The sequence below is a fragment of the Cataglyphis hispanica genome, chromosome 14, assembly GCF_021464435.1.
Source record: "Cataglyphis hispanica isolate Lineage 1 chromosome 14, ULB_Chis1_1.0, whole genome shotgun sequence".
Lineage (NCBI taxonomy): Eukaryota > Metazoa > Arthropoda > Insecta > Hymenoptera > Formicidae > Cataglyphis > Cataglyphis hispanica.
The window spans coordinates 407,935-434,759 of NC_065967.1; the positions used below are offsets into that span (position 1 = coordinate 407,935).

General features: G+C 36.0%; 3 protein-coding genes across 4 annotated transcripts in view; 1 reads left to right on the forward strand and 2 right to left on the reverse strand.

Moving 5' to 3' along the window:
* LOC126854341 (putative protein FAM10A4) lies at nt 1-17,936 on the forward strand. Of its 2 annotated transcripts, none has more exons than XM_050600945.1 (5): nt 1-168; nt 790-1,053; nt 1,139-1,551; nt 15,458-15,658; nt 15,865-17,936. In XM_050600945.1, the coding sequence occupies exons 2-5, from the start codon at nt 795-797 to the stop codon at nt 16,084-16,086; spliced, it is 1,095 nt and encodes a 364-aa protein (XP_050456902.1). In that variant the 5' UTR covers nt 1-168; nt 790-794; the 3' UTR covers nt 16,087-17,936. The 2 variants fall into 2 exon arrangements, with proteins under 2 accessions (XP_050456902.1, XP_050456901.1); XM_050600944.1 differs by lacking the exon at nt 1-168 and adding an exon at nt 364-547.
* LOC126854503 (sarcalumenin) lies at nt 2,073-12,580 on the reverse strand. The gene is made up of 12 exons (XM_050601334.1): nt 12,298-12,580; nt 8,532-8,621; nt 8,387-8,466; nt 7,885-8,089; nt 7,487-7,770; nt 7,237-7,390; nt 6,819-7,079; nt 6,223-6,339; nt 5,862-6,094; nt 5,142-5,333; nt 4,743-5,006; nt 2,073-4,567 (listed from the first exon to the last, which is right to left on the reverse strand). The coding sequence occupies exons 1-12, from the start codon at nt 12,368-12,370 to the stop codon at nt 4,184-4,186; spliced, it is 2,337 nt and encodes a 778-aa protein (XP_050457291.1). The 5' UTR covers nt 12,371-12,580; the 3' UTR covers nt 2,073-4,183.
* The window catches only part of LOC126854326 (proton channel OtopLc-like), a 19,607-nt gene continuing 9,420 nt past the window's right edge, over nt 16,639-26,825 (reverse strand). The window contains exons 2-9 of the mRNA XM_050600901.1: nt 22,744-22,972; nt 22,329-22,443; nt 21,183-21,408; nt 20,671-20,828; nt 20,170-20,386; nt 19,936-20,098; nt 18,921-19,787; nt 16,639-18,773 (exon numbers count right to left, since the gene is read on the reverse strand). Of these exons, the coding sequence (XP_050456858.1) occupies nt 18,953-19,787; nt 19,936-20,098; nt 20,170-20,386; nt 20,671-20,828; nt 21,183-21,408; nt 22,329-22,443; nt 22,744-22,972 (1,943 nt within the window). The 3' untranslated portion in view covers nt 16,639-18,773; nt 18,921-18,952. The remainder of the gene's footprint in view (nt 18,774-18,920; nt 19,788-19,935; nt 20,099-20,169; nt 20,387-20,670; nt 20,829-21,182; nt 21,409-22,328; nt 22,444-22,743; nt 22,973-26,825) is intronic.

Consider the following 26,825-nt stretch of genomic DNA (forward strand, 5'->3'; position numbering starts at 1 on the left):
GCTAATCTATCGCGCAGTCTTCCCGGTTCGCTCTGCGATTTCTATTTTCAGCTTTCAACGCGCTTCTTCTATAACGAAATTTTTCCTTCGAATATATTACAGCGAGTGTTGATACAGATTTTAAAAGCTGCGATAAGGTGGCCGATCAAACTAACAAAGCTTTTAGCGGTAAGTAATTATTATTATTTGGTTATTTGGCAACAAGTTTTTTTACGAGTCATTTGGCGGAATATGGGAGTAATAATATAATTTTGAGTTCATGCTCCGACTCTTCGCGTCTGAAGTTGTCGGCAATCGAAATGTTATTTCATGAAAAATCCATTTCTTGGCCAATCAGTAAGTTCGATTGCGGCGAAACTAAAAGTCGTTAATGTCTTCCATTTCCGGCGTCGAATGAGATCGTGAAATTGTAATTGTTGCGCAATTTATTGTGCGTCTCGACAAAGTAATCCGGCGTCGAAAAGTAAATAATAATATAACAGATATCCGCGATAGTCTTCAAATAAAACTCCTTCGGTTGCTCCAAAAAACTTGTTTATAAACATTGGTGAGTTTGCCTATGGTATGCGCCAGAATTCATAATTTTTGAAGAAATAGACCGTTTAGATTACGTGTCTTTCAAGTTAAAATACGGTCGATATGTGAAAATAAAATAAATGAAAATATATGTATTTCATTTTTTTTCTATCACGACGTATAGATTTTATTACGCGAAATTTACAGTTGGTCAGTTATATCAATTAAATCGATATATAAAATTATATTCGACACATCATAATCTGTTTACAGACAACATGGAGTTTATTAAAGAAGTCGAGCAGCTAAAGGAATTAGCTCAGCAGTGCATAAAGAATCCATCTCTTTTACATGATCCGAAATTATCCTCTATCAAAAACCTGATAGAACATTATGGCGGCAAGATACCAGAAACTAAAGCCAATGATTCATCAGATTCCAAAAGTGAATTTAAAAGCGAACCTGCAGAATCGCAGCCTGATTCTCAATCTGAGAGTGAGGAGAGTGACTTGGAATTGGATATGACTGGTGTAATTGGTTTGTATATTTATCTATTTTGATTGTGTGCATATTTCTTACATTATTTTGATAAATATATAACAATACAATGTTTTTACTTTAGAGCCAGATAATGATCCTCCTCAGAAAATGGGAAATCTAACTTTAAAACCCACAGAAGAAGAAATTGCGGAGTCACAGGCAAAGAGATCCGAAGCAGTTTCTGCATTTATGGAAAAAGACTATGAAAAAGCTATACAACTTTACACAGAAGCTATCGTATTGAATCCTCATGCAGCTTTATTATATGCCAAACGAGGTCAAATTTTTCTGCTATTGAACAAACCGAATGCCTGCATTCGTGACTGCGATCGTGCTATAGAATTAAACCCGGACAGCGCAGCGGCTTACAAATTCAGAGGAAGGGCTTATAGTTTACTTGGACAGTTCGAGAAAGCGGTGATCGATCTGAGATTAGCTTCCAAGCTTGATTTCGATGAGCAATTGGACGAATGGCTTCGAGAGATTACGCCGAATGTAAGTACTGCCTTCTGTCTTGCATGAAAGATCCATGTATGGTGTCTTGCATGGGAAATGCATTGCATCCTGCTTTGAGTAAAACATTCTATACATTCACATTCTATGATATATGTTGTTTTAGAATATAAAACATTCATTAAGAGTAATGCATATTTCAACTCTTAAACATATTGTTATCGAGTTATAAATTCTTTTTAATATATCTCTATGAATTTTAAGAAAACACTGAAAAAAGAACATAATAATAATATTTTTGCATAATTTTGCATAGAAAAGAATATGTTTTAATGCTCTTAGGCAAAAACGGGCAGTCAAGTTTTAATAATAAATTTCATTTATAACTGTTACTTTGCATGTTGAGAGAAAAAATTATCCTTTGACAAGATATTTATGACATACAAACTTTGTTGATTCTATTAAACGCGAGTCAATATTTGTATTTATTTAACAACTTATATGAATAAAAGTAGTCGATTGTGTATTTAGGTGCGAAATGATGTCGTATATGTACACAATCAGCGACTGTAACACACATTCTTATTTGAAACGTACACATTTGCCTAGAGATATATAATAATTATAATAAATTTCATATAATTATATCTACTTAGCCTAGATACATTATGTGCATTGATATATTAAACCTTACTCTAACTAAAGAAATAGATGCCTTGATATAACACATCTTTGTAACAATATTAAATTTACTCGACGTAATTGTCTCGTATAATGTAAGATAACAATGATGACAGCAACAACAATGGTAATAACAACGATGTCACATACAGATGCTGCATGAATTGCGCATTTATATAATTATTTTAAATGATGTGAATGATAAAGCTTGCTCTGTATTATTCGCGATTAGGATTCACTTGCACCACTCCTAACGCGTTCGCGCTTTCTCTGAAAAATATAATGCGCATATAATAGATTGAAAACACATTACAATATATTTGTCTTTGTTTAGTCTTAATCTTCAATTAAATTCGTGAATATTAAGGTGATCCAATACATTGAACAATTTGTTCTGAAATTAATGAAATACAATTGAAATAGATAAGAACATCCAAAAACATTCTAAAGACGGAATAAAAGGATTTGTATCCGACGATATGAAAATCCAAGAATAAAATAGCGATTTAAAAGCTATTAAAATTCAACGATTTAAACAGAATTTGTGGAAATTTATAGGAATTAAAAAATTTAAACACTTGAAGAACTGATAGTCTAAAACTAAATAAATAAAAATAAAAGAATTTGGAAAGGAAGGTTATTTTAAATATTTACAATATAATTATTTAAAAGGACACAGCGTGTATATTTAAAGTATAGGAAACATATAATTTTTAACGCGAACTCGAGAAGAAAGTTGAAGTTTTTAATCAGGAAAGCATCTTCCCTCTCACACACGATCCGTCTCACACGTTAACTGAGTAACGCGTGAGAGATCAATTACCTTAAATTATTTAATTACACATTTTTTTAATAAGAACACAAATCAGCTTATACAAGGTATTCCACAAAAGCCTCAAGAAGAGATCATTTTATCTCTTTCGCAATGGAAATATTTCGATACGATTAATTTAATATATCCTTGATGGCGGACGAAATCGTTGCAATTATTTAACATTATGTCTATTTTGAAGAGTCTGTCTTATTTCGAGATGAAAGTTATCAGCAGGCATCGATTCATCGCGAGACAAACGTATTTAAAGACTAGGTGCAATAGTGATTGAATCTTTTTTCGAAAAAATTAAAATTTTAAACTTTATTTTTTTTTCTCTATATAAAGTTAATTTTAGATATGCGAATCTTTTAAAATAAAATTTCTTCAAATTAAAATTAGGTGAATAAATATTAAATTCTAAAATTTTTTAAAGAAGAAAAAAGAATTAAACGAGGGTTAATCTCCTATATTTCAAAATTAGAGATACCGAAATTAAAAATGGATAAATTGAGAGATTACAAAAATACTGAAATCAGATTTTTTTTTTTTTTTAATTAAATTTAGACGAATTTTATCGAGTACTTAAAAAAGCGAGACAAATCACTGTTGTACCGAATTTTCGCCGAGAGGAACCGATATCTGAACACATATGTATATTCGTAGGGAACTGTCACTGTTGTCCGCTTTTGGATCGGAATGGTAACACTCGTACGCATTGTTTTACCAGACACAAGCAACCACGCACTTGCTCTTTTTCTGCAAACGAGGTGGTGTACCGATCATCGAATCCGTGATATCACACTTCATATTTTGCCCTGTTGAGAGGCACGAGACTAAATTATTCGGACCTAGAGATACGTGATGTTGCTTTTTCACGCTTTCCCTGTCCTTTCGCTCCCGTTCTCTCTCTTTATCTCGTGACCGTCGGCTTTTCTCGCGAACCGACCTCTTGTCATCGGGGCACTTCGAATACGAGTTGGGTAGTGCGATCGCCTGCTTGAATTTCAGGAAGAGAGTCCTCGGTACCATCTCAAATATCGGACTGCGTCATCGAGCGTCCTTGACTTTCGCGTCACCGAGGCTGTTATTATTTCTCCTTGGTGTAGCGAAGGTCGCTATGGCGCTGGACCCATACTTTACATGGTAGCAAGAACTATTTTCCAGAACGCGGATTCGCACTCAACTTGGCGGGCTGTTACCCTCGCTCCCGTGCAGCACTGATTCTACCGACTTTTTGTACTTGCCCACCAGCTCGGGTAGATCGTAGGCGATTGCCACGTCGAGCCTATTGATCGGGCAGCCGCGGAAGTACGTGCAGGTCGAGCTCAACAGCGGAAAGTCGTAGAGCGGATTCAACCGGAAGAAGTCGCGATAGACGTCCGGATCGGGCAGGTCATAGCGCGATATGTTGGTCAGGGTGCTGAGGCCTTCGTAAATATGATAATCTTGTGGATTCTCGATGATCTTGTCGCTGATCTCCCGCTTGTTGCCGAAGAACGTCTTGTGGTTGTAGTACGTCGTCAGGTAGCAATCTACCATCTTTGCGTGGTTGCGCACTCGTACCTAAAATAGACGACGAATCAACGAATCGAGTCGACTAAATTTTTTTTTTTTTAATCCAAGTGAATTTTTGTCGTGTTTGTATTGTTTTCTCGCGATAATTATTTGTTCGAAATTTGTAAGAAAAGGTCGATTAAAGCTTGTCACTTTGAAAAAAAAAAAATTGGATTAAACTTACGGCGAATCTTCTGGCGCTCGCTATTTTGTGCTCGACTCTCTTGTTTATCGCGGATCGTAGATCGCGAAGGAATGCGCGTTCTTGAGCGTACAGCAATCTGATGGGCGCACCAGCTTCGTAAGGTATGGACCATAACGATGTAGAGTACATTATTGGTGGTTCGGCACTCGACATTAGCGGCGATATATTCCAGATTAGGGCGCCTTGCACCCTCATCAGTTCCTCGGGTTTCACCTGATCGGCTTTATTGAGAATAATGCGGGTCTGTGTTTGAAAAAGTTATATATTTATTAGTTATATATTAGATGAATATTTGAGACACTTTTTTTTTCTTTTTCAGATAAAGATGCTGAAGAATATTAATGATTTTATTTATAATACTCTCATACAATTTCTTACCTGATATTCTCTTCCCTTTAACTGATCAAGGATCGCCTCGGTTTCGGGTCCGACGTCCAATTTTGCGGGATCATAAACCAAAAATATTATGTCCGCTCGATCGATGAACCACTGGCAAGCGTCGTTGAAAGGGAATAAACGTTGAACTTGTTTGCGAATTTCCAAGATACCCGGTATCTCGACGATATTCACCTGACATAGTTATAGCAGATAGTTAAAGCCCACTTTAAGCGATCTATAATTCGTGGTAAAATTCGAGAATTTCACTTATAATTTTATGTCCTATAATACAAAAGATTTGAAAAATTAAAATATGCATATAAAATTATAATTATATTTTTGGTTTAATTTAATTTTTACGAATTATTAACTATCTGTTTATATATGAGATTATATGATAATACATAATTATGTCACATAGATTGATTTAATTATGCTATGTGATTATAATTTTTCTTTTTTTATCTTTTCCATCTAAAGCATAGAATTTTAAAACATTAATAAAATGAAAAGTGAGATTTTCGTAAATTTTATTTTGCAACTATAATTAAAGTTTAATTTAATAAAAAAAAAGAATTTGAAATAATTGTTCTAAATAGAAACTCTAAATATTCAATTTATATTAAAGAAAAATTAATTCCGGGTTGTGTCTATCGTAATGTATATATTTACGGTGCGCAATATATTATATATAGATAATTGTTCGTCACGGTTGCTTACCCTTTCTAGCAATTTGTTGTTAAGTCGCAATCCCCTGAGACGATCCAACAGACCCTGGCCGAATTTCTGCAATCCCGAGAAAGTCCAATCGGCAGCCAGTTGAGTGCCGTCGAGGATCTCTTCCTCCTCGCCGTGCATTATTATGTTGAAGTACGCCGGTGATGGCTCGGCTCCTGTGTCATTTTTTCCATTTGGCGATTTGCAATGCTCTTCTAAGCACTCTCTCAAACCACCTAAACACTATCTATATATTCATGCTCCTAGCACGCTTCCTACTGTTATGTCCTGACTACTTTGCAAGCATAAAGCGACACAAAAGAGATACAAAAAGAAAATGTATTTCTTTTCGTTAATTACGCACCTGTTCTTAGAGATATCGGTTTGTACTCAATGTCGAGCAAATAATTGATGATGGACGATTTTCCGCCGCTCCACGGACCCATAAAGAGCACTAGTGGCTTGGAAAATATTTCGGGATCTGACGAAATATAGTATTATAATCAGTAATAATCATGTGGGATAAATATATTAATTAAAAAGATTATTATTTTAGGTGGAGAAAATTATATATTTTTCTATTGCGATATTTTTTAAAATTATATTCTGACATGTTATTGGCAGTTACGTAATTGGCAGTATTAATTATATCTTGAATTTTATTTTTTATGTTATTTTTGATACTTCTAAAATTTTAAATTAGATTTTATTGACTGTATTTTAATCTTATTAACTATTTTATTTTATATATTATTTTAATTATTACTTATAATTATAATTATTTTATTATTACTTATTTTAATTATTATTATTATTATCCAATTATTTAATTATTATCTAATAATTATTTTTATTTGTTTTATTTATTAATTTTCTTTTATAATATTAAAAGTAGTCACTTAAATGATTAAAATATTATTAAATTTAATATCTCGCATGTAACATCTACAGATTGCTCACCTCCGAAATGCCTGTTACTCAAATCTCTGTATTTGTACATGGTTTCTAACGGCTTTATAGCGTTATCATAGAGTCTTTTCAGATCCCTGAGGATGATATCAGCTTCTCTTTGTATAGCTCTCTCCTTTTCCGCATTCTCTTCGTCTAGTTTTAGCAACTGATTGATGTGATCTCTCGGTCGAAGATTCTCCGGAATTTCGATTTCGATTTCTTGAATTAACTCTTCCTCTGGGGTGGGTTCTTGCTCTTCCTCGCTAGCGGCTGAAATAACGTAAAGTTTATCATACAAATAATTATATTAATTGTTCACACAATATAAAATATGATATAATTAACATAATTATAAATATATATGAGATCAAAAGAAAACAAAAGAAAAATTCTTAAGTTTTGAAAATTATTGTAGGATTTCTTTTACCTTCTTCTGTAGATTCGTCTGCTCCTTCCTCGCCGACTTCTCGCCTGCTACGCAATTTCACATCTTCATCCCCTTCTCCCTCAGATTTTGTATCCTCCTCTTCCGATTTTCCTTCTTTTGCTTCTGTTTCTTCAGTTTTTTCTCCTTCTTCTTCCTAGATCCATCTTCGATTCCACTGATCCGACGCTCGATCTTGTAGCTGATCTTCGATCTTATCAGAAGCGACTGATCTCGATTCTGATTATTCGACGATTTGATTCGACTGATTGTTTGATTGTCTGATCGACTGATTGATTTGTTGACGATTGATCTGATGCTTTGATCTTGACTTTGACTTCTGATCGATTTGATTTCTATGACTTGATCGCTTTGATTTTGACGCGCTTTGATTTTGATTTGACTCGATTTCTGATGTTGATTCTTGATTTGTCGATTGTCGATCTGTCTTCGATCTTTGAGCTGCTTCGTTTTCAATCACCTTTTCGGAAGAATCGACCTGTTCTCCATCGCCTTCGGTTATCTCGGCGGACGTCGCTCATTTGTTCTGCCATCGAACTTTTTGGTTTAATATACGTATTTTTATAGCTTTATGTATATTTGACTAGATTTGAAAGCATCAATCATTGCTATTTAAATCATTAATTTTACCTTCTTGAGCAGTGCCAACTTCGACATTCTCAGCAGCTTCTTTGCTATGTTCATCTTTTTCAGATTCTCCTTCTGTTTTTTCTTCACTAGCGTCGATTTGTTCTTCGGTTGCTTCCTTGCTCCCATCAGCATCTTCCTCTACCGATCCTTCCTCATCCTTGGCTTCACTCTCTTCTTTCGAAACATCGTCTGTTGCCTCGCCAGCCTAAATAAATAGATCTCTGATAATAAATCCGTATATTCATTTTTAGAGCACACTATACATTGTAAATAAATTTTTATTGCATGAAAAATTACCCATAGTGTGTTCTAAATTACATTTATATGTATTAAGGATTACATTTGTGTGAAAATTAGAAAAACGTTTTTTATCTGAAAGAGAAGGCTCGCATTTTTTTTTTTTTTTTTTTAATTTAAAAGATTAATGAATGATTTTTTTCGAGATCAATTAATTTCTGAATCTTAAGTTAAATCGCGCTATAAAATATTTGGAAGACTTTACTTCCTCGCTCGCAGGTGTTGCTTCATGGCTCTCTTGATCAATCTCGATTCCGATCTCTGCACTGCTCTGGTCCAAAGATCCTTCAAATGAAATATTCTAGAAATTGCTGTGTTCCAGCTGAATATTCGCCATCATCTAGTATTACCTGTGCCGATGTCTTTGAGCGCTTTCTCGATGTATGGCCGACATAAATCCTCGGATGGCACTCGTTCTGGCTCGTCTTCGCTTTGCACTCCTGAAGCGTTATTTCAACATTTAACATTTTTCTCAAGTCTCCAAAAAAATCTACATCTTATAATTTGCGTGTCTTTATCCACTAGCAGATTTTTTTCTCTTTATTATTATTTATTATTAAACATATATTTATTATTACAGATTTTTCTACAAATTTTTTAAATATTTTTATAAAATTTTAATATATCTGTAGAACTTTTCCTCTAAAAAAAATTGAAGCAAATTAGATGAGAAATGAGAGATAATTTTTATCAATATACACACAAATGTCTATTGGAAATAAATACATATGTTGATTTAATTTGACATAGTCGAGCTTCGAATCTACAATTTATTACGTTTGATTAATACACGATATCAGATAACAAATCTAGTCATGATACTTCAGAAACTTCGCATACATCGAGATATTTACATTGTTTGCATTTCATCGAGTGTGCCTGGCTGCCAGAAATTTTCGAGAGAGAATTCTCGTTACGCATGTTAACGTGCCAAAAGAAATCGCGCGCGGTATTAGATAACCGATTGCGCGCGGCGACGGTGAGTTTAACGCCACGCGACTACCAACCCGAAATATCTGACCCATGTGACGCAAGAATCTGTCAAAGTCATTACGCACTCCTGGCGGTGCGGGTCGTGCGCGTGCACGCGACAGGTGTTCAGGAACACCTAACGCGACTTGTCATCCGATAAAAGTATTGCTGCATCAATGCGCTCTTTATAGCCACATATTATAGACCTTTTTTTATTTCAGTTAATGTATCTATTTTTTCTTTTTCTCTCTGTATTTGCTTCTTTTTTTCTTTCTCTATTGAATGATCCGATTGAGATTTCGAGTTTGGATTGAGAATGAGAGTTGGAAAAGTAAAAATTGACTCTTCAATAGAAACGGAACTTTCTCGCAGAATTTATATTATTAATAAATTTTTATGTTTATATATAAAAAGAGATTATTGAATTATATTGAATTAAAAATATGTAGAATATTTGTATTTATTTAATATTTTTCTTTATCTATCATCTGTACTGTTAATGTAGATAATTTATAAAATAGAAAAAAAAAAAAACATTTTATCCCGTTGACACATATAATACAAAATTTTTATCTTGGCTAGTTATTCGAGTGGTTAGTTCACATTCTTGAAATTTATCTCAAATTTTATGAGAATATGTTTACGAGGAAATCTTGACGTATTTTTTTCTTAACTCCTATAAACGATATCGAAAGCAATTTTGCTCGTGACGAAACCTAATTTAATAGGCGCATAAATGCAGCAGCGAAACGCGAAGACGGCGGAATTTCCACCGAAGAAAATGTCGATATCATCTTTCTAGGCGGTACCTGGGACGTGGCCGGCTTCTAAGTTTAGCGGCGGGTAGGCGGCTTTGAGTCGAGCAACACTCGGAAATATTTATATATTAGGCGAGCGAATCGTATTTTTATCGTCTTTTTACGTGGAAAAACTGTGAATTTGAGTTGTGTCGGTCGGCCGAAATTTATCAATTGTCAATAACATTACATTATTTTTGTTCGGGGAATCAGCCGCGGTGATTTTTATCTTAAAGAAAAAGTGGAAAGAAAAAAATTTTTAATAAATATGGAAGTTTTGTATTACAAGTAGAGTGGTTTTGGTTAAACTGTTCTAATTTCTTGAGTAGCATTATATTTTGAAAAGGAATTAATTCTGTCTCTACATTGATGATATAATTCGACGAGATGGAATGCGTGAGAATGATAATGGAATTGATATCGCTGAAATTGAAGAAGATCCAAACATCTTGTTCGAGCTTGAATGCCGCCTGTAGTTACCTATACGTCAGATAGCGAGAATCATTGTAGTTTACGAGCTCACGTGATCATCGTAAACACGAAAAGTTCCATCTCGCGCGCGGTAGCTTTGCTATATCTCATTGTTATATCACGTACGGCAATTTCTGGCACGAAGCTTCATTTCTATCGTTCTTCTAATTTCCTCAAGAAAGGAAATAGCTTTCTACTTTTAATCGGTACTAGTCGATTTTTTTTTATTTATTAGCTTTCTTCAATATTACATCATTAAACTTTGCATTTTTTTCTATTTATTATATTTATTATTATTTTTCTATTTATCATATATTATTAATTATTAAAAAAATTAATTTTTTTTACTGACGTATGTAGTATTTTGATTGAATAATATGGAGATGGAATAACAATATGGTGGAAAAAATCGATTTATTTAATACTTTAATTTAATATCGTACTGATGTGATTTGAAAGCGCTGAGCGACGTATGAATGATCTTACGCTGTCTTGGAAGATACAAACTATATCTTTATAGAGTTAACATAGAGCATATATCGAGAAGTGTACAACTACATTTCTTCGTCTTCTTAGTCACAAGACTTGTATTTCTTGTCGATTTACGAGGTAATGCTATTATACGAGGAAATTTTGAGTTACGAGTGATAGGAGGAGACGCAGGCAGCTGTGTCGTTTGGCAAGCGCAGCTGCACAGGATAAAGATAGATTCTCCGCGAGTCTTGTTCCATAGTCTATGATATGTATAGCTTTTTGCAGCACATAGTTACATAGCGAATTTTTTGCGATTATCATTATAAAACCGAATTTAAAACTTGACATGGATAAGTCTTTCCTCAAGGCGGATAATCGATTTTTATATTTTTACGTTGTTTATAAAAATTTACAATCGTTTATCGAGTGACGTGACGCGAGGATGGATTATGGAATATTCATAATGGTTTGGGTCATAATTAGAACAATTCGCGTTTCTCGGGACTTAGAACGAGGCTGGCACGGATTTATGCGGTTTCTTATGTAATTATCGCGCAGGTTGATGACAGCCAACTCCCATCGATTCCCAAAATAACAAATCCTTGAATCAACATACGAGACTTTTATTTAAGCTTTGAAACGACACGTCGGCATGATGCCTCTTCAGCATCAGCAACTTAAATCTTATTCGGAAAGAAAAATATTTTTATCGCGAAGTCGAGAATATATCTGAAATTTATTTAACGATATGTAATAATTGTTAATTATTTTAATTATTGGTAATAATTTTATGAAACATTATAGAGTTATTTAATTAAAGTTTATGTATTGCATTTAGTGGATTTTATTTATTTGTTATTTGATTAAATATAATAACAAATTAATAAAGCCAAAGAATAAAATGCAAAAAATACATATGACTTTTATTTCGTCTCTTGGATAAAATGAAAAAAATTATTGAATCAATTAGAATTGTTAGTGATATTCTCAGTAGATTCTTAATTCAAATGTATCAAACAGTTGAAATATCAGCGCATCTATAGGGATGAGAAGATAATAGGTTGTTGGAGACTATGACGTGTACCGGTTATTTTACGTAACATTGACCTTGTCATTCAATCGTCATAGCTTCGTCAACGTCTCAATCTCGTTGTCGTCAACGATTGATGTTATAGCACATCCCGAAGCTTCACTTTTCACACAGCAACTCTAGTTCTTTTAGTAGTCTCGATATCAATTTGATTAGTTCAAAATCTGATTCTCGCGTTCAATCAATTGATCGATAAAATCGAGCGACGTCACTGATCTCGCGCGAAACCCGACTCGACGTATGTGTCCGATCTGCAAAAGAATGCTAAGACCCATTCGAGCGGACTAATGGCTGTTTGACGATTTTACTGACCTTGTAAGGTGACAGCTAGAATGCTGAGGAGGAGGCCCACAACGAGCGCGGGTCTCATCCGCGCGCCCGTCATCTCGACACACTAGACACTACGCGATCGGCCTGGGCCAGGGTTGGCACACAGCTTGTGTGCCTCTCTCACTTCTCGATCCAGTCGTCGCCCTCGACTCCAACTAGCCCGCGAGATACTGGCATTGTCACTACCGCCAAACCCCGAACACGCCCCTCTTTTCTTCTTCCTCTTCTTCTGCTTCTTATCCCACAGAGCGACAGCGCGCGACGACGACGACGACGACGATTGTCGTCGTTTTTTTCCACCGTCCCGCCTTTTGGCGCGTCCACCTTTGGATCACCTCGCGGTCATCGGCCACGAGAAGACTTGAACCTTGATGCAAAAGTATTTACCTGAGACGTAGTAGTACTATAAAGCAGTATCGAGTACGCCATTAAAACGCCACGACCAGAGGCCGGCAACAGTCGATGATATGTGCGTTTATTTGACATTTGGCTCTGAGCATCGGACGCATCAGCAACGGTATATGGGTCAATTCGATGACCCAGAACCCTGATGACGAATCTCACGCCTCGATATCGCCTATTTTCTGATCTCTACTTGGTTATGACGTATAGAAAAGCGCGTAATGTCTTAAGGAACGGAAAGTGGAGGAGAATTATCGGGCAGCAGTTTTATTTTTACGATGATTACGGAGGCGCGACGTAGATCAAGGTCGATCATTTGAGGTGGCTACATGAGATTCGTGATCGAAATAGTTTCGATATAATACTTAAAATGCGAGCTCGTGATTCTACTAAAATCGGTATTCGCTAATCGATCCTTGTCGCTTATTAATTACATGGTCATTTAATAAAGAAAAAATGTTTTCCGCTAATTTTGACATATTTGACAGTTTAGAGTTTAGATTTATATTTTTGTTGTTTTGAGACCAATATGATATCTCTTTAATTGATTTCTGAATATTCAACATTTTGCCGTTTTTATGATCATAATATTTATTTATTATTATAATATTTATTATTATAATTAATAATTATTTATTAACATATTAATAACAACATAAAAATATTAATTAAACCAGCATTTCTTTTTAAAGATTCATATTTTAGTTATCAATTAACTGATATTTATAATTATTTCTGTATTTTTTATAAATTTAATTAATATTTGTGGGAATAATGCTAAACGCTTTTTCTAATAACTTCAAGTATACACTTTGCAACTTGATAATTCTAATAGTAACTCTTCTCGAATACTAAAACAAGTGCGAGTACACAGCATCTTTCCTCTATAGGTGATGCCATGCGGCTAGAAATTTTGGGCTATATCGTCCCGCATTTAAAAATATCCCTCGGTGGTCCCGGTGCTCGTTGAGGATTCTATCTGGATCAAAAGCTAGATAGCCGATATAAACCGTTGATTACGTGCGACGATGATCCTGCGTGCCATGTCCTGCAAATTACATTGAACATCATCTCGCGAATCTCACCCCCGCGCCGCGCACTTTGCCGTCACCAACTTATTTATCTACTTTTTCTTTTTTTTTTTTATTTATGATGAAACCATGTCATCGTCTATTTTCTACCGTCGCGCTTTCAATCGTCTGCTAAACAGTGTCGTTCGCGAGAAAGCGCGCGTTGGAACGTTAAAGCTGCGTTCACATCTAGCGCCTCTTGCGATATCCGTGATGAAGAAATTAAATGCAAAATCGAGTGATAAGATTTTCAGATAATACTGTGATATTCTGGAATTTTTTTGTATCTTCTGAATTTTTACTCCTGAAGTGAAAATTTTAATTCCCGTCATATCTTTGCTTTAGCGTTTCGAGAATACGAAGTCGCGACTTGTATTAAGAAGTGATTTCCCTTAAGGATTAAGATTAACAATAATCTATAATTCTCAAAATAGAAATATCTGCGAAAATTCATTTATTACGAGCAGGAGGCGAATTTTGCCGCTTCATCGATGAATCCGTCTTCTAACCGAAGCGTAACACAAGCGGGGACGGAAGATTCTCTGCAAAATACACGCGCACAGACGCGGAGGAACGTCAGAACCGCGGGCGCCTTTATATTTAGAAGCCCGGGTCGCGCCCGTATAAGGTGGCCCGCCGTGCAAAAGTCCTCTCTTTCTCCTCTGCTCCTTCTCTTTCTCTCTCTCTCTCTCTCTTTATTTTTTATTTTCTCTCATTTTTTTTTTTGCTGGGACTTGTAGACATGTATACATATAATTAATAGGTTTGTGCTTAAAAGAAATGATTATCTTTTTAGATACTTGTTATGGTAAAGAGAAACTGCAACATATTTTGCACATTAACATAATATTAATTACATCTCCTTATTTTATTATATTTATATTTGATGTGACATGAATGAAACAACTTAATTTTTTAATATGTGAAATATTTTTCTTTTTACAATTTTAATATTCTCGTGTATAAAATTATGAAAATTTAATAGTGATTTCGGTTAGATATATTAGTGATGCGTTGATGCACATTAAAGACTGTCTTGATATTTCCGCCACTGATTTAAATGTTCACAGATTGAATTTGCATTCATCAAAGCTTGATATAAGCTTCACGAAATAGCTCGATATTTCGGAGCCTTTTAACTGGATAACAAAATTATCAGGGACATTCATAGATGAACCGCGATCTATAATAAGCTCGCTCATAGATATAAGCTTAATTACCATGCCATCACAATATGTACACTTCGGCCGGAGACATGTTGCACGTCATTATAATTTAAGATTTGGACGTGTTCCTAAAGATTTACGATAAGTCATCCCTTTCCCGTAAAAGATCGCGAGGATGCCCCATTTACTTATACCTATGTTTAGATCGAACCTTGTACACCTTGTACTCACCATCAAGTTCACAGTTTTATTTTGCAGTGTATCATGGTGCCTCATGCTTAATTTGTGCGATCACTTCTAATTGTTATTTTTAAAGCACGCATGCATAATATCTTTATGTCTATTGCAAGATTTTTGTAAACACCCGCAAATAAATGTAATTCTCTTGTTTTGTATGCTTAACTAGTTTTGCGAAAAAAGAGCTTTTCTCCTGAATAATTTCAAATGATTATAATTTTGAAAAAAATTAAATGACATTAGACAATATTACAATTGATACATTAGGCGCGAAAGATAGAAGAGCACAAGAGAAAGAAGGAGCGATTGGCGCAAGAAAAATTGGAGCGCGAGAAGCAGGAAAGATTACGAAAAGCCAAAGCTCGCGAGGAAAATACGCGACCTTCTCAGACGGAGCATCCTGGCAATCCATCCCCCGGAGATTTCTATCAATTCCTCAAAGATCCTGACGTACTTCAAACTTTTCAGGTAAGTGACAAGAGAAAGTCGTAGTCTTTAATAAGAATACTTAGTCATGTGTTGGCGTACTCTCTATTGGAAAGTACCTGATGCATTATCGGATAATACAGAGATACAAATGAATGTGAAATATGAGAATTGAACGTCATTATCAAGAATTAAAATTTTTATAAATTTTCTGCGACGATTTATAACTCTGACGAACACATCTACAGGATCCGGAAGTAGCCGAGGCCTTCAAGGAGATCTCTACAAATCCGGCAAATGTTCTCAAATATCAAAATAATCCCAAGATAATGGCTCTTATCAATAGGATGGCTTCGAAATTCGGCGGTGTTGGTGGCATGCCGGGCAGCATGCCCGGTTTTCCCGGTGCCGGGGCGGGACATCCCAATCCCCCGAAACCGGCCCCTCAGGATGACGTTGGCCTCGATTAATCGCGATCTTATCGCTTCTATCCTTACAATAAATGCATCTTGGTTAATTGATTCATTAAAGGCTGATTTGCGTTTAGTTACTCTTTTTTCATGTTGCGTCAAATTGCGCTAAAAAGGGTTTATTGTGAAAATAATTTACAGTTTAAGAGATCGATTATATAAATATAGGATTAATCTTAGGATTAATTCTAGCATCAGTATAATATTGAAGACTTTTTGCATTTGATTTCAGTTACTGTTCTTGTTGTAGATGAAATCTCCAATCCGATTATAGACTATATATATTATCTAATTTATATTTCTTGTATTTAAATTAATTATTTTTTATTGTATTTTTTTACAATTTATTATTAATTAATTAAAAAATTACTTATTTCTTATGTTTGAAAAAGAATTTATATTAAAATGTAATCGCGCGTCGAGAATGAAATATGAAACGAACGCCTTTAATGGATTAAGTGCAATTATTATTTGTTTATATTGCTTTGCATACAGAGGAGTATATGTATATGTAAAGTCAGAATTTATTACAAACAACAAGTATATCAGTAATACGTTTATATCTTCGAAAGAGCTTTTATTGTGGATCAATATAGTTTGTTATACATTACAAAGCGCTCTTCGCGCGTTTTCTAAGAAGAAAAATTTCGTCGTGTGTGTGTGTGTGTGTGTATTTCATTACCTAATGCTCCTATTGATCTTACTCTGTCATATTGTTATTAACAGTTTCCCAAAAGCAGGTATGCTCTCGAAATAACGCCAAGTATTTAGCCGACTCGCAAGATCGACGTAACAAATCTTTAGAGTTGACTACATATAGTCATTGACATTTTATTCTCAACATTTATCATATTTAATATCTATATGTTTCAGTGCCATATATTAAGGTATGTATTTTAGTTAATTTGATATTGTCGAGTTCCTTAATTACAATAACTCGAGATAAATAACTTCTCGTAATGATGGTTTGCAAAATGAAAAATTTAACAAAATAGAAATTATATTTATCACTATTATATCATCAATATCCTTGTAACTCGCTCGTAACTTAATGATGGAATGAAATCGGCACTGCCCTGCTATTTTTTCATCCAAGAGATGATATAATTATACGTTGATAAGATAAAACACTAAATACGAAAATAAAATACCACTTTGTACGTGAGATAGATATAAACCGTCACGCGATGAGTACTTATAAGGAATTCAAATAATACGACCTAATATTCTACAAGAAAGCTAGGCGGCAGAACTCCATTCATCAGGATCATATTTTAAGAAGGGATTCGACAAATCGAGCTTTCACCGGAAGTCTTATATAAAATACAATAATTGATAGTTTTTTAAGTTCACAAGTACATTATCATAATTAACGAAATATGAAAATATAATTGTCGTTTTTGCAGATAAATAATCTTAAAAATGAATAATCTTTAGGATCTCGGAGAAATGATTACAGACAATATTATTCGATTAATAAATATTGATGGCGTATTTACTAAACATATTTTTGCATAAACTATTAATCGAGTAGATATTAATCTTCTCTCTGCACGATGAATTATATCGTATCTATGTTGGTATAAGATTATTTTGCGCAATATTTAACTCTGATTATGTACTAATATAATCTTAATTATTTGAAATAATGCGTAAACATGGCGAGAAAATGGGAAGAAGGGAACCCTTATTAAAGGATTTTGCTTAGATTATATCTCATATACATAATTATATATCTTTAGATTATTCCAATAAACGGAGTTCTACCGAGGATTCTGTTGCGTGTGTTATCCTCTGTCAGATCTATATATATATATATATAATGTTTGCAATAAATATATACAAAAATATACGTTCGCGAGTAATAATTACATCTCTCTCTTTCTCTCTTTCTGCGTTAATTATGAAGGGTTGCATTGCATCGCTCATCATTCTCACAAATGCGATGCAAACCCGATGGCTCTCGCGACAGAGACGATCGTCGTCGTCGTCTACGGCGCTCGTTTATAGCGATCATTTGTACACTATAGCGTGAACTTATAAGCTAGAAATATTGCACGTGAAAATCCGAACGGTATATCGCACTCTTCGGAGACTCAGTGGACGAGCGCTCTGCTTCAGATTTCCGTTCGCGATTGTATTAATAACGCTACGTTCTCCTGATTTTGAGCATATGCAAATTGGGGTGCCATGGCACTTTTCTGAAGGTTGATGCTCTTGTCTCCTCCTCGGGCGACAGATTATCTTCATTGGCCTCGTCTATCGACGCTCGCATAAGATCGGCGCCGGCGCTGCTAAGTACTCGCCTATGTCGCGTCGCGTTCAGCCGAGTACCGGTGTTCCATCCTCCGGGATCGCTCAGTACTCGACGGTGTCTCCTTTGACGGTGATGATGATGATGATGATGATGATGATGACGATGAGGGTGGTAATGATGATGGTGGTGATGATGTTGCTCGGACGAAAACGACGCGTCGCACTCCAGATTTGGTAGACGATAAGGAAAAACAGGATTTGGGTCCAAGTATAGCCAGCTCGCGCTGTCCACGTAAGGTAGAAGGTGCATCGCGTCCAATGACAGCGAATTCGGATACAATTGTCGCTTGTAAACGTATCCGCTATCCGTCGACGGTTTTAGCATCAATCTTGCGGGACGATGAAGATCTTGTAAGCCAGAATTATGCAGCCTGTCATCATTACGTATTTTATAAATAAATTAACACGCGTTTCATCTATTATAATTACTAACAATATTATTGTAATTATATTATTAATAGCGAAATAACTGTAGAAGATATATATATATATATAATAATAAAAATTATTCGACAAACCTGCACGAAAGTCGGCGTGAGATTCCGCGTTGTCAGTTGAGAGGATGCTCTCCTCGGGGCGTTCTGTAGCACTTATTCCATGCCTCAAGCAGCAGCACGCAACTGTGAAATCTGTAGAAGATGAGGAGAGGCAAACCGATTCTTGACAACACGCCCCAGGCGAGCACGCCAAAGAACCGGAGCTGCAGTTCCTGCGACAGCCAATTTTGCGTGATGACGGTGTCGAAGGCCCACAGGACGGCGTTGCTGAATAGCAGGAAGGTGATCACCTGGCGGCCGGGCTTGGCCAACATTTGAAAGCGCGTTATGCACGAGCGTCGCGACGTCTCGGCGATCAACGTGCTCTGTGCGAAGCATTGCACCAGCTGCAGAATCGACGTTGACAGCAGCATAATGTGCCTGGCCCGCGTGTCCTCGGTCTCGCTGTGATCCAACATGACCAGCGAGCAGGCGCATACTACGATGGTGAAGACGGAGTAAAGCTGCACTCCGAAGAGTGACACATTTGACAGGAGACTGTCCAGGGCGGCCGGCGCACGCGACACTACCGAAATCTGTCGCACCTGCACGAGACCGCTGGCTGTCATCAAGCTGCTCAGAGTCAGTATGCCGATCAGGGTGCCGCAAGTGAGCCAGGATAACGTGGCGGAGGGGAAATTCTCGTCCTCTCGCACGACGAGGAAGATGAGAATCACCACGATGCCGGCAACCATACAGAGGATGCCCAGAAAGAGACCTTTGCTGGAACCGTCGCAACCTACTCTAGTGTGGCCGCTTAAATCCTTGCTGCCGTGAAACTTTTGCTTAGTCAGTCGACTCCGACCGACGTTCTGACCCATCACGAAGGTCACCGCGGCCGCGATCAGACTAAAAAAAAAAAAATAAATTATAAAAGTTATCAGTAATGAAAAAATAACATTTTCACAAATTAAAAATTTGATTTCAAAAATTAAAATTTTTTAACTTATTTAAAAATTTAGCCGAAAGCGCGTAAATAGTTGAAAATATAATATACCTAAATTGTACGATAAAGGGATACAGGAAGGGTATGCTTGACGTCCACAGTTGTCCTAGAGTATTAGTATTCAAGCATTCTTGCAGCGCGATTACTTGTGAGATTTGCTCGTTCGAGACTGGTTGATAGGGTTTGAAGGTGCTTTCTCTCGTCGACGAATCATCTAAAGTAAACAATTTGAAGTATTCACTCTCGAGAAACTTATTCGCTCGGTGAAAAAAATTCAATACATACCTATAAGATCTCGTGAGTGTCTCGTCAAAGATCCTGGAAATCCTCGAAGACTCAAAGGAGATACAGACGTCTCCTGTTCGTGTTGCGCCAAGTGCACAAAGTAAGTCCATTCTTGCGCGGAATCCCAAATCACCAGACGTGCCCAGACCGCGACATTCGTAGCTGCGAGGTGAGTGAAACCGAATCGAGCTGCAAGACCGAAACGTTCTACGAGGACCTACACGGATGCAGAGACAGAAGTTAGGATTTATTCTCTTTTGGATATAAATAAAATTGCGAAATTAAAAAATACAGAAATCTATTAAAGAAATATATCTTGGTGAGAAATTTCGTTTGAAATTTTGATGAAAAATTCAGACAAGCCTTTGTTTTATACACCTAGTATATTGTAGCGATATATAATTGTTGACGCATCAAAGCGTAACGAAAAAAAATGCGTTTACGCATTGTCCGACCATGCACGTTCCTGTTTAATGCAATTAACGTAAGACTGACGCTTGCCTGTGAGTTTACGAAGAGAAAGTGCATCTGCAAGAAGGTGAACAGGCCGTGCATCACCGGATGCACGAAGACGACGTCGGTCAAGCACTCGGCGCCCTGCATCATCGTGTGCATCGCCATCTCCAGACCGTTGAATACCAACGTCGCCAAACCGAACACTGAAAATCACGTGTCAATCAATGATGAACGCAATTTACAAGTAAATTAATTAAATGAAAATTTATTTAGTTTATATTTGGAATTTCGCATAAAATTTTTAAACGCGTGGATATATACCATAAAATTTTAATATATACCGTTAAATTTTAAATGAAATACGAATAAAAATCTTATATTAAATTTCAATTTTTAAATTTTATTTTTTATGTTATATTTTAATTGTAATGTAAAAGAATTTACTTTTGAAATTTTAATGTCAATATCCAGAAATAGAATTTAAATGAAATTTTATCATACAGTAAGAAACGTCGTGGTTTTTTCGTTCGATTGGCGGATTAATATATATCACTTACGGAGCGCGCCGACACGTATGTAAAAACTGGTCGGTGCGGTCCTGGCCCTGGAGATATGCGCTCGTTTTAATGATCCGAACCTGCTGAGCGACGCACCGCCGAGTTCCGCATCGCCGAGTCCGTTACCGCCGCGACTCAAGCTGCCGCAGCTGTCAATCAGCACCCATATGTAAATTGCGATGATAACAGCGATACTGCCCACGTAGAGGTACATGAGGAAGATGCCCTGAAAGAGAATTACGGAATTATCTTGTAATGGATTCGTCCATGGGATGTAAAAATATCCAGGTACCAGGTATATAATTCAGGATGTCTTTGAACAAGATTCGTGCGCGAAAATGATCGTTGTATCATTTAATAATCCGATCGATCCGATTCTTAAAGCTCGTCGATCACGTACCTCTTCATCTATATGGTTGGTCTGTAATTTCATGCTAATGAGAGCTTTCCGTAAACTGAAACGAGTTCGATTGCACGCAATCACGAACATTGCTTTAATATTTAATATTGTGTTTATGTCGAATCGCTACGCCTTTTGATTCTCTTCTGGAGTTTCGGCCGTATAATCGGCGTCGCTGCTTTTTTTCATTAAGAATGCTTCTTAAGATATTCAAGTAAGGACGTAATTCAAAATTATTCTTTAAAATTATAATTGCAAATAGAAAGTTATTTATTTATTTTTTTAAACTTTATTAACGGATCTAGAGTATAATTATGATAATTATATTATGGCAAGTTATTAATTGAATCAACGTTTCTTGTATGTTAAATTATAAAAATTAATTATATTTTTAATATTATTACATACAAATACTTCTTCAATTTCTTTAAGATATTTTTAACGTAGCGAGGAAGAAAATTAAAAAATCCTCATCGCCATACAATCTGGAGATGTTATTATTTTCAGGAAGATCCAAACCCTGCGTTTCTAGCTCAAGGTCGCCCGATCTCGACACATATACTCGGACTTTCCCCGGATTGTATGAAGTAACGGTACGGTAATCCCAAGTCCGACAACGCGAACGTTACTTTCGAGACTTCGACGCGTTATCCTAAAACGAACTTGTTTTCCTGATAAATCTGACGTATTCGCGATAATCAATGGCAATTAATTTATAGACAAACCGATAAGGTTGAATTACTTACTTGCAAACTGAGCAAAGGCACAGGCGTGTCCATGACCTCGGCCAAACATACCGCGAATGTTAGCACGACGATCAGCTCGCCGTACACATTCGAGAGGACCACCCATAATTGCGAGCTGTAACAAAATAGCAGGAGAGAGAGAGAGAAAGATAAAAATTAATAATTACAATTTCTTTTAATGTTTAGAAATAATGTATACGACTTATAATAGTCTTTGAAAAACTTGCGTCTTGAATAAGATATCATTTGACAGATAAGCTTTTTTTACATCTTTTCTCAATAAAAAAAGGATCGATTAAATCTAAATTTAAGATAAAAAAGATGAGATTAAAAAGTTTTTTTGATAAAAAAAAAAAACGCTCTTTAGATGCGACTTGCATAGCAAAACGATAGCAATGACAGTTTGCAATCTTACTAAGGTTCCGAATGGTCCAGAAGATCCTCGCGCGACCGCGTCCTCGCCAGGATCCTAGAGACCAAAGACCTCGCCGGTGGCGACGAGGTGGATGGTTGCGCGGGTGGCTGGTCGTTCTTGTCCTTGGTCCTGCACCCCGAGGGGCCACCGCTCGGCGCACCCTCCACGGTGGCACCCGTTGTACTTCCGGTCTCGTTCAGGCTGTCCTTGTCGTGCTGCTCGTTGCTCGCTACGAAAAAAAAAAAGAAAAAAATGAGAAGATTAATGAGAAACGCGCGTTCTTGCGCGTTATAACATTCGACGCGTATGCAGCGGCCGGAAAAGTGGAACCGTGCTTATTCTTGCCACTTTCTTTCTTTAGCCTGCCGGGTCGCCGGAGAAATGTGTGTAACTTTCGCTGGAAGAATTTATACGTTTATTTCTGCGGCGATAGCGCCCGCGGCATTAAGAGCATTCGTGAATTTATAAATCTCCTTGCTAGCTTATAAATCATTAATCGAGGAATCGCTGAATGCGTTCAATACGTGCTACTTCATTTGTGCAGGGATTTCGAATGTGAAACGAGAAAGAGTCCCATTTTATAGATTTAACATCTGCACAATATAGTATTGATAGTATTTATACTAATCTCCAATTAAAATTTCTGATTATTCGCCGAAGTATTAAATGATGATGACAGAAGCGAGAAAGCAGGTGAATTTTTTCTCGCGAAATGTGTCAAGATAAATCAGCTGTTTTATGTCACATTCGACAATACATATTGGTAAAATATATCGAAGATCCTCTTTTAGAGATTCGTGGATAATTAAATATTTGCAAGAAATAACACTTACATGGCTTTCGACATCATAATTCAATCTGGCTTCAGGTGATGGAACAGAAGACTTTAATGTTTCTCTAACACAATCTTGGAATAGAAATTCGAGAAACATATTTTTTCTTTCTTTATTACATTCTTTATTACGAGCGATTGAATTAAATCATGAATCGAAAAGCGCTGTAACTTTGCAGCAGTTTTAATTATCATAAATTGAGATTAATCGGCAAAGAAAGAATTTAATTTTCGATTTTTAATGTGATATAAACATTTCTTTTTCATTTCGGATTTGTTCAGTATTGTAGACTGTTATAATAATATGTGACGGACTATTGAATTAAATTTTATTACACGAGTGCAAAAGTCTGTTTGCGTGCCTATTAAATAAATTAAACTTTATACTATTTCTGTTATACGTAAACGTTACTCTTTGTAGACAAGTTATTTTGCTCATATAATAATTGTTCGTCGATTGTCACAAATATTGCTCGTCGCACAATTGAGCATGATGACAAGCGCGCGGAGAAAAACGCGTTGAAATAATTAAGACAGCTGGCGTGAGTTTGCTTAATAGCGCTTTTTGCTATAATACTGCATCTTTTAATAAAGCATCGCGGTGTGCATTGGCGGCGCGACGCTCATTGCATAGCTAGATGCTACACAATGATAGTTGTTCCGTCGTTGCGGCCCGTTAAAAAAAGGCGCGTGCACGCGAGGCTTCTTCTAGTAAAAGTTCGACTCTTCGGCGCGTTAAATAGCTGACAATTACCGCGAGTGTAATGCCGTGTAATTAATGACGGCGAAACCTAAGTTTTTTTTATCGTACGCGCGGATTCGCCTATCTCGGTCGCTCTAACGCAATTCTTTTTCTGCGCATTCAATTTGTCTCGCTGTAAAATATCCACCGCGACAAAATCCTATTTGGCATGATGAATGAATTATAATATTATAATGAATTTTTATTAAAGTTTTATATAATAAAAATAATTATATTATAAATATATATATATATATATATATATATATATATATATATATATAAAATAAACAGCATAATTTTTTAATTTAATTCGACTTCTCTCGATTTGATTGATATTTTGCATTTATATTTATTAAAATTTAATATAGATCTATTAAGAGAATAATTAGTTTAGATTGTAGGATAAATTAAGCAATTGAAAAATTTTTAATCATTTTTAATAATTTTATTACAATTGCTAAGTCGAGACACTTGTATGATTTTTTAACGAGTTTATAATATTTATAACAATTAATTATATTATTAAACAATGATTAGATTTTGCTTATTTAAGTAGTTTCAATTGTACCACTGGTTATAATTATTTCAGTGATTAATATATGATGATTGATACTTGTATAAGGTTTCTACAACATTTTCTGTTAATTCTTTTCGACGCTACTAATGAATAATGATTAAATTTCATTCGTTATGAACCGTAACTCCTGTGTATTGTTTATTAGTATTTTAGATGCCCAATAATGATATTTTAGATGGCCAATAATAATATTTCAAAATACCACTTAAGAGCTGAGTTCCGTCATTAGCCTCGATTTTTCTTCTATCTCCCGAGTCGAGTGGAAGACGAATGCTACTTTGCTCATTCTCGAGATAGATACTTTACTATTCTTAATGAAGCACAGAGAATTATGATATATCCTCTTCAGCGGCAATATTAGAGGGATCGCTTTTACACGAACAATAATGAATCGCTTAAGAAAGTAGTATGGAGTATCGAGGCTAACAATAAATTGTAAGCGAGCGATGTTTTTCATGACCTATTTGGGGATCGACATGACGATCCGTGACGAATAGGACATGAGAATAAGTGGCGGTTGTACTCTCTCGAGATCGGTTAATAAGCATCTCTTGTCGATTCCGTTCCGTTACTTCGACAAACGCGGATCCACGGCTCCTCGTGACGCGCCATGCAACGCTCGCATGCTAAAAATCAACTACATCCTCTTGCGCGCGTGGAAATTCTCTCCGATTGTGCGTAATACAAATTGCGTGCGAGAAGTACGAGAAGTCACGCGGAGTCAAGAGTCAAGGCGCGTGACAGCTGGCGGTACGTGTCGCTCATCGTCGGCGCGATTAACAAACATGAAAGATCATCGCGCATCTCGGGATGGAGACATGTGCTTGATTCGCGGATGACGCGATGATGGAGCGCCGGCAAGTGCCACTACAAAGGACGTCGAAAGAAATTGAAAGAGGTGAAAGGTCCTTGGACTGGAAGGCATCTTCCTGCGTGTTGCACTCGACAAGAACTTACCGCGGACGAGAGAGGGAAGGGATAGTGAGAGAAGTTTCTTTATGAAAGCACTGTCTGTTGGACGACGATGATATTTATAAATATAAGTATGGGAAATCCTGAATAATAATACATTCATAAAGCTTATTCAATAAATTGTTATTATTAGAAAGTAAGGAAAATTTGTGTGCACAAAGTAATTAGAATCTCTTCAATTCCATGTAATTTAATTTATAAATGTACATATGACACGCATTTTAAAACTAGCAGATGTTTTTCCTAAGAGAAAGCAATGCGAATTCGAAAACTATGTACAAGTGTTTTGTATCAAATCAATTTATCGACAATTCTGATCGCATCAAAATCATAAAAAAATTTTTATCTAATGAGGAATATATGCCGCAAGTTTAATAGATAAAATATAAATACATTGGTATGGCATACGAGTTTATTTTCATTTCGGAAATTCGGTGAAATTAGTATCATCACGTAGCAAATCTGCTATTTGCTGTGCACCTGCGGTAAATTATCAGTTGATTGCGAAAACTTTTCTTTCTCCCTCGATTCATCAATGGCGAAAAGTCCCGTAAGTTTCGTAAAGCTTACGAAATTCCTCCAGACATATATATATATATCGAATCGATAAAGCCATAAGGCTTTGAGCGCTTGAGAATTATTCCATGGCATTCGTTTCATTTGCTATGCAGTTTTCTGATAAAGATAAGAGATCGTACCTTAACTTCACATTTAAGCAATTTAAGCAGTTCGAGCGCGAATTAGGATTTCAATGATTAGATGTCATAGATGTGTATGTTACGAAATATTAAAGTTACGTGGAACGAAGTTACAACCGGCGTTGTTTTTCCACAGGCAGATTTAAAATTGATCGAAGATAAAACTTGAACAATCAAAAGGAACAGTTAGATACGCCGTTTGCCGATGATCTGGGTTACGGTACATTCGCATCAAATCTAAACATCGGTATTTGAAGT

Excerpts from the sequence above, each read along its gene's own strand:
- LOC126854503 (XM_050601334.1), bottom strand. The coding sequence starts at position 12,370 with ATGACGGGCGCGCGGATGAGACCCGCGCTCGTTGTGGGCCTCCTCCTC. Across the intron at positions 7,080-7,236 it reads AGACGAATCTACAGAAGAAG|CCGCTAGCGAGGAAGAGCAA; the intron begins GTAAAAGAAATC and ends ACGTTATTTCAG. Across the intron at positions 6,095-6,222 it reads ACCGATATCTCTAAGAACAG|GTGGTTTGAGAGAGTGCTTA; the intron begins GTGCGTAATTAA and ends GATAGTGTTTAG.
- LOC126854341 (XM_050600945.1), top strand. The coding sequence starts at position 795 with ATGGAGTTTATTAAAGAAGTCGAGCAGCTAAAGGAATTAGCTCAGCAG. Across the intron at positions 1,054-1,138 it reads GGATATGACTGGTGTAATTG|AGCCAGATAATGATCCTCCT; the intron begins GTTTGTATATTT and ends TTTTTACTTTAG. Across the intron at positions 1,552-15,457 it reads TTCGAGAGATTACGCCGAAT|GCGCGAAAGATAGAAGAGCA; the intron begins GTAAGTACTGCC and ends TTGATACATTAG.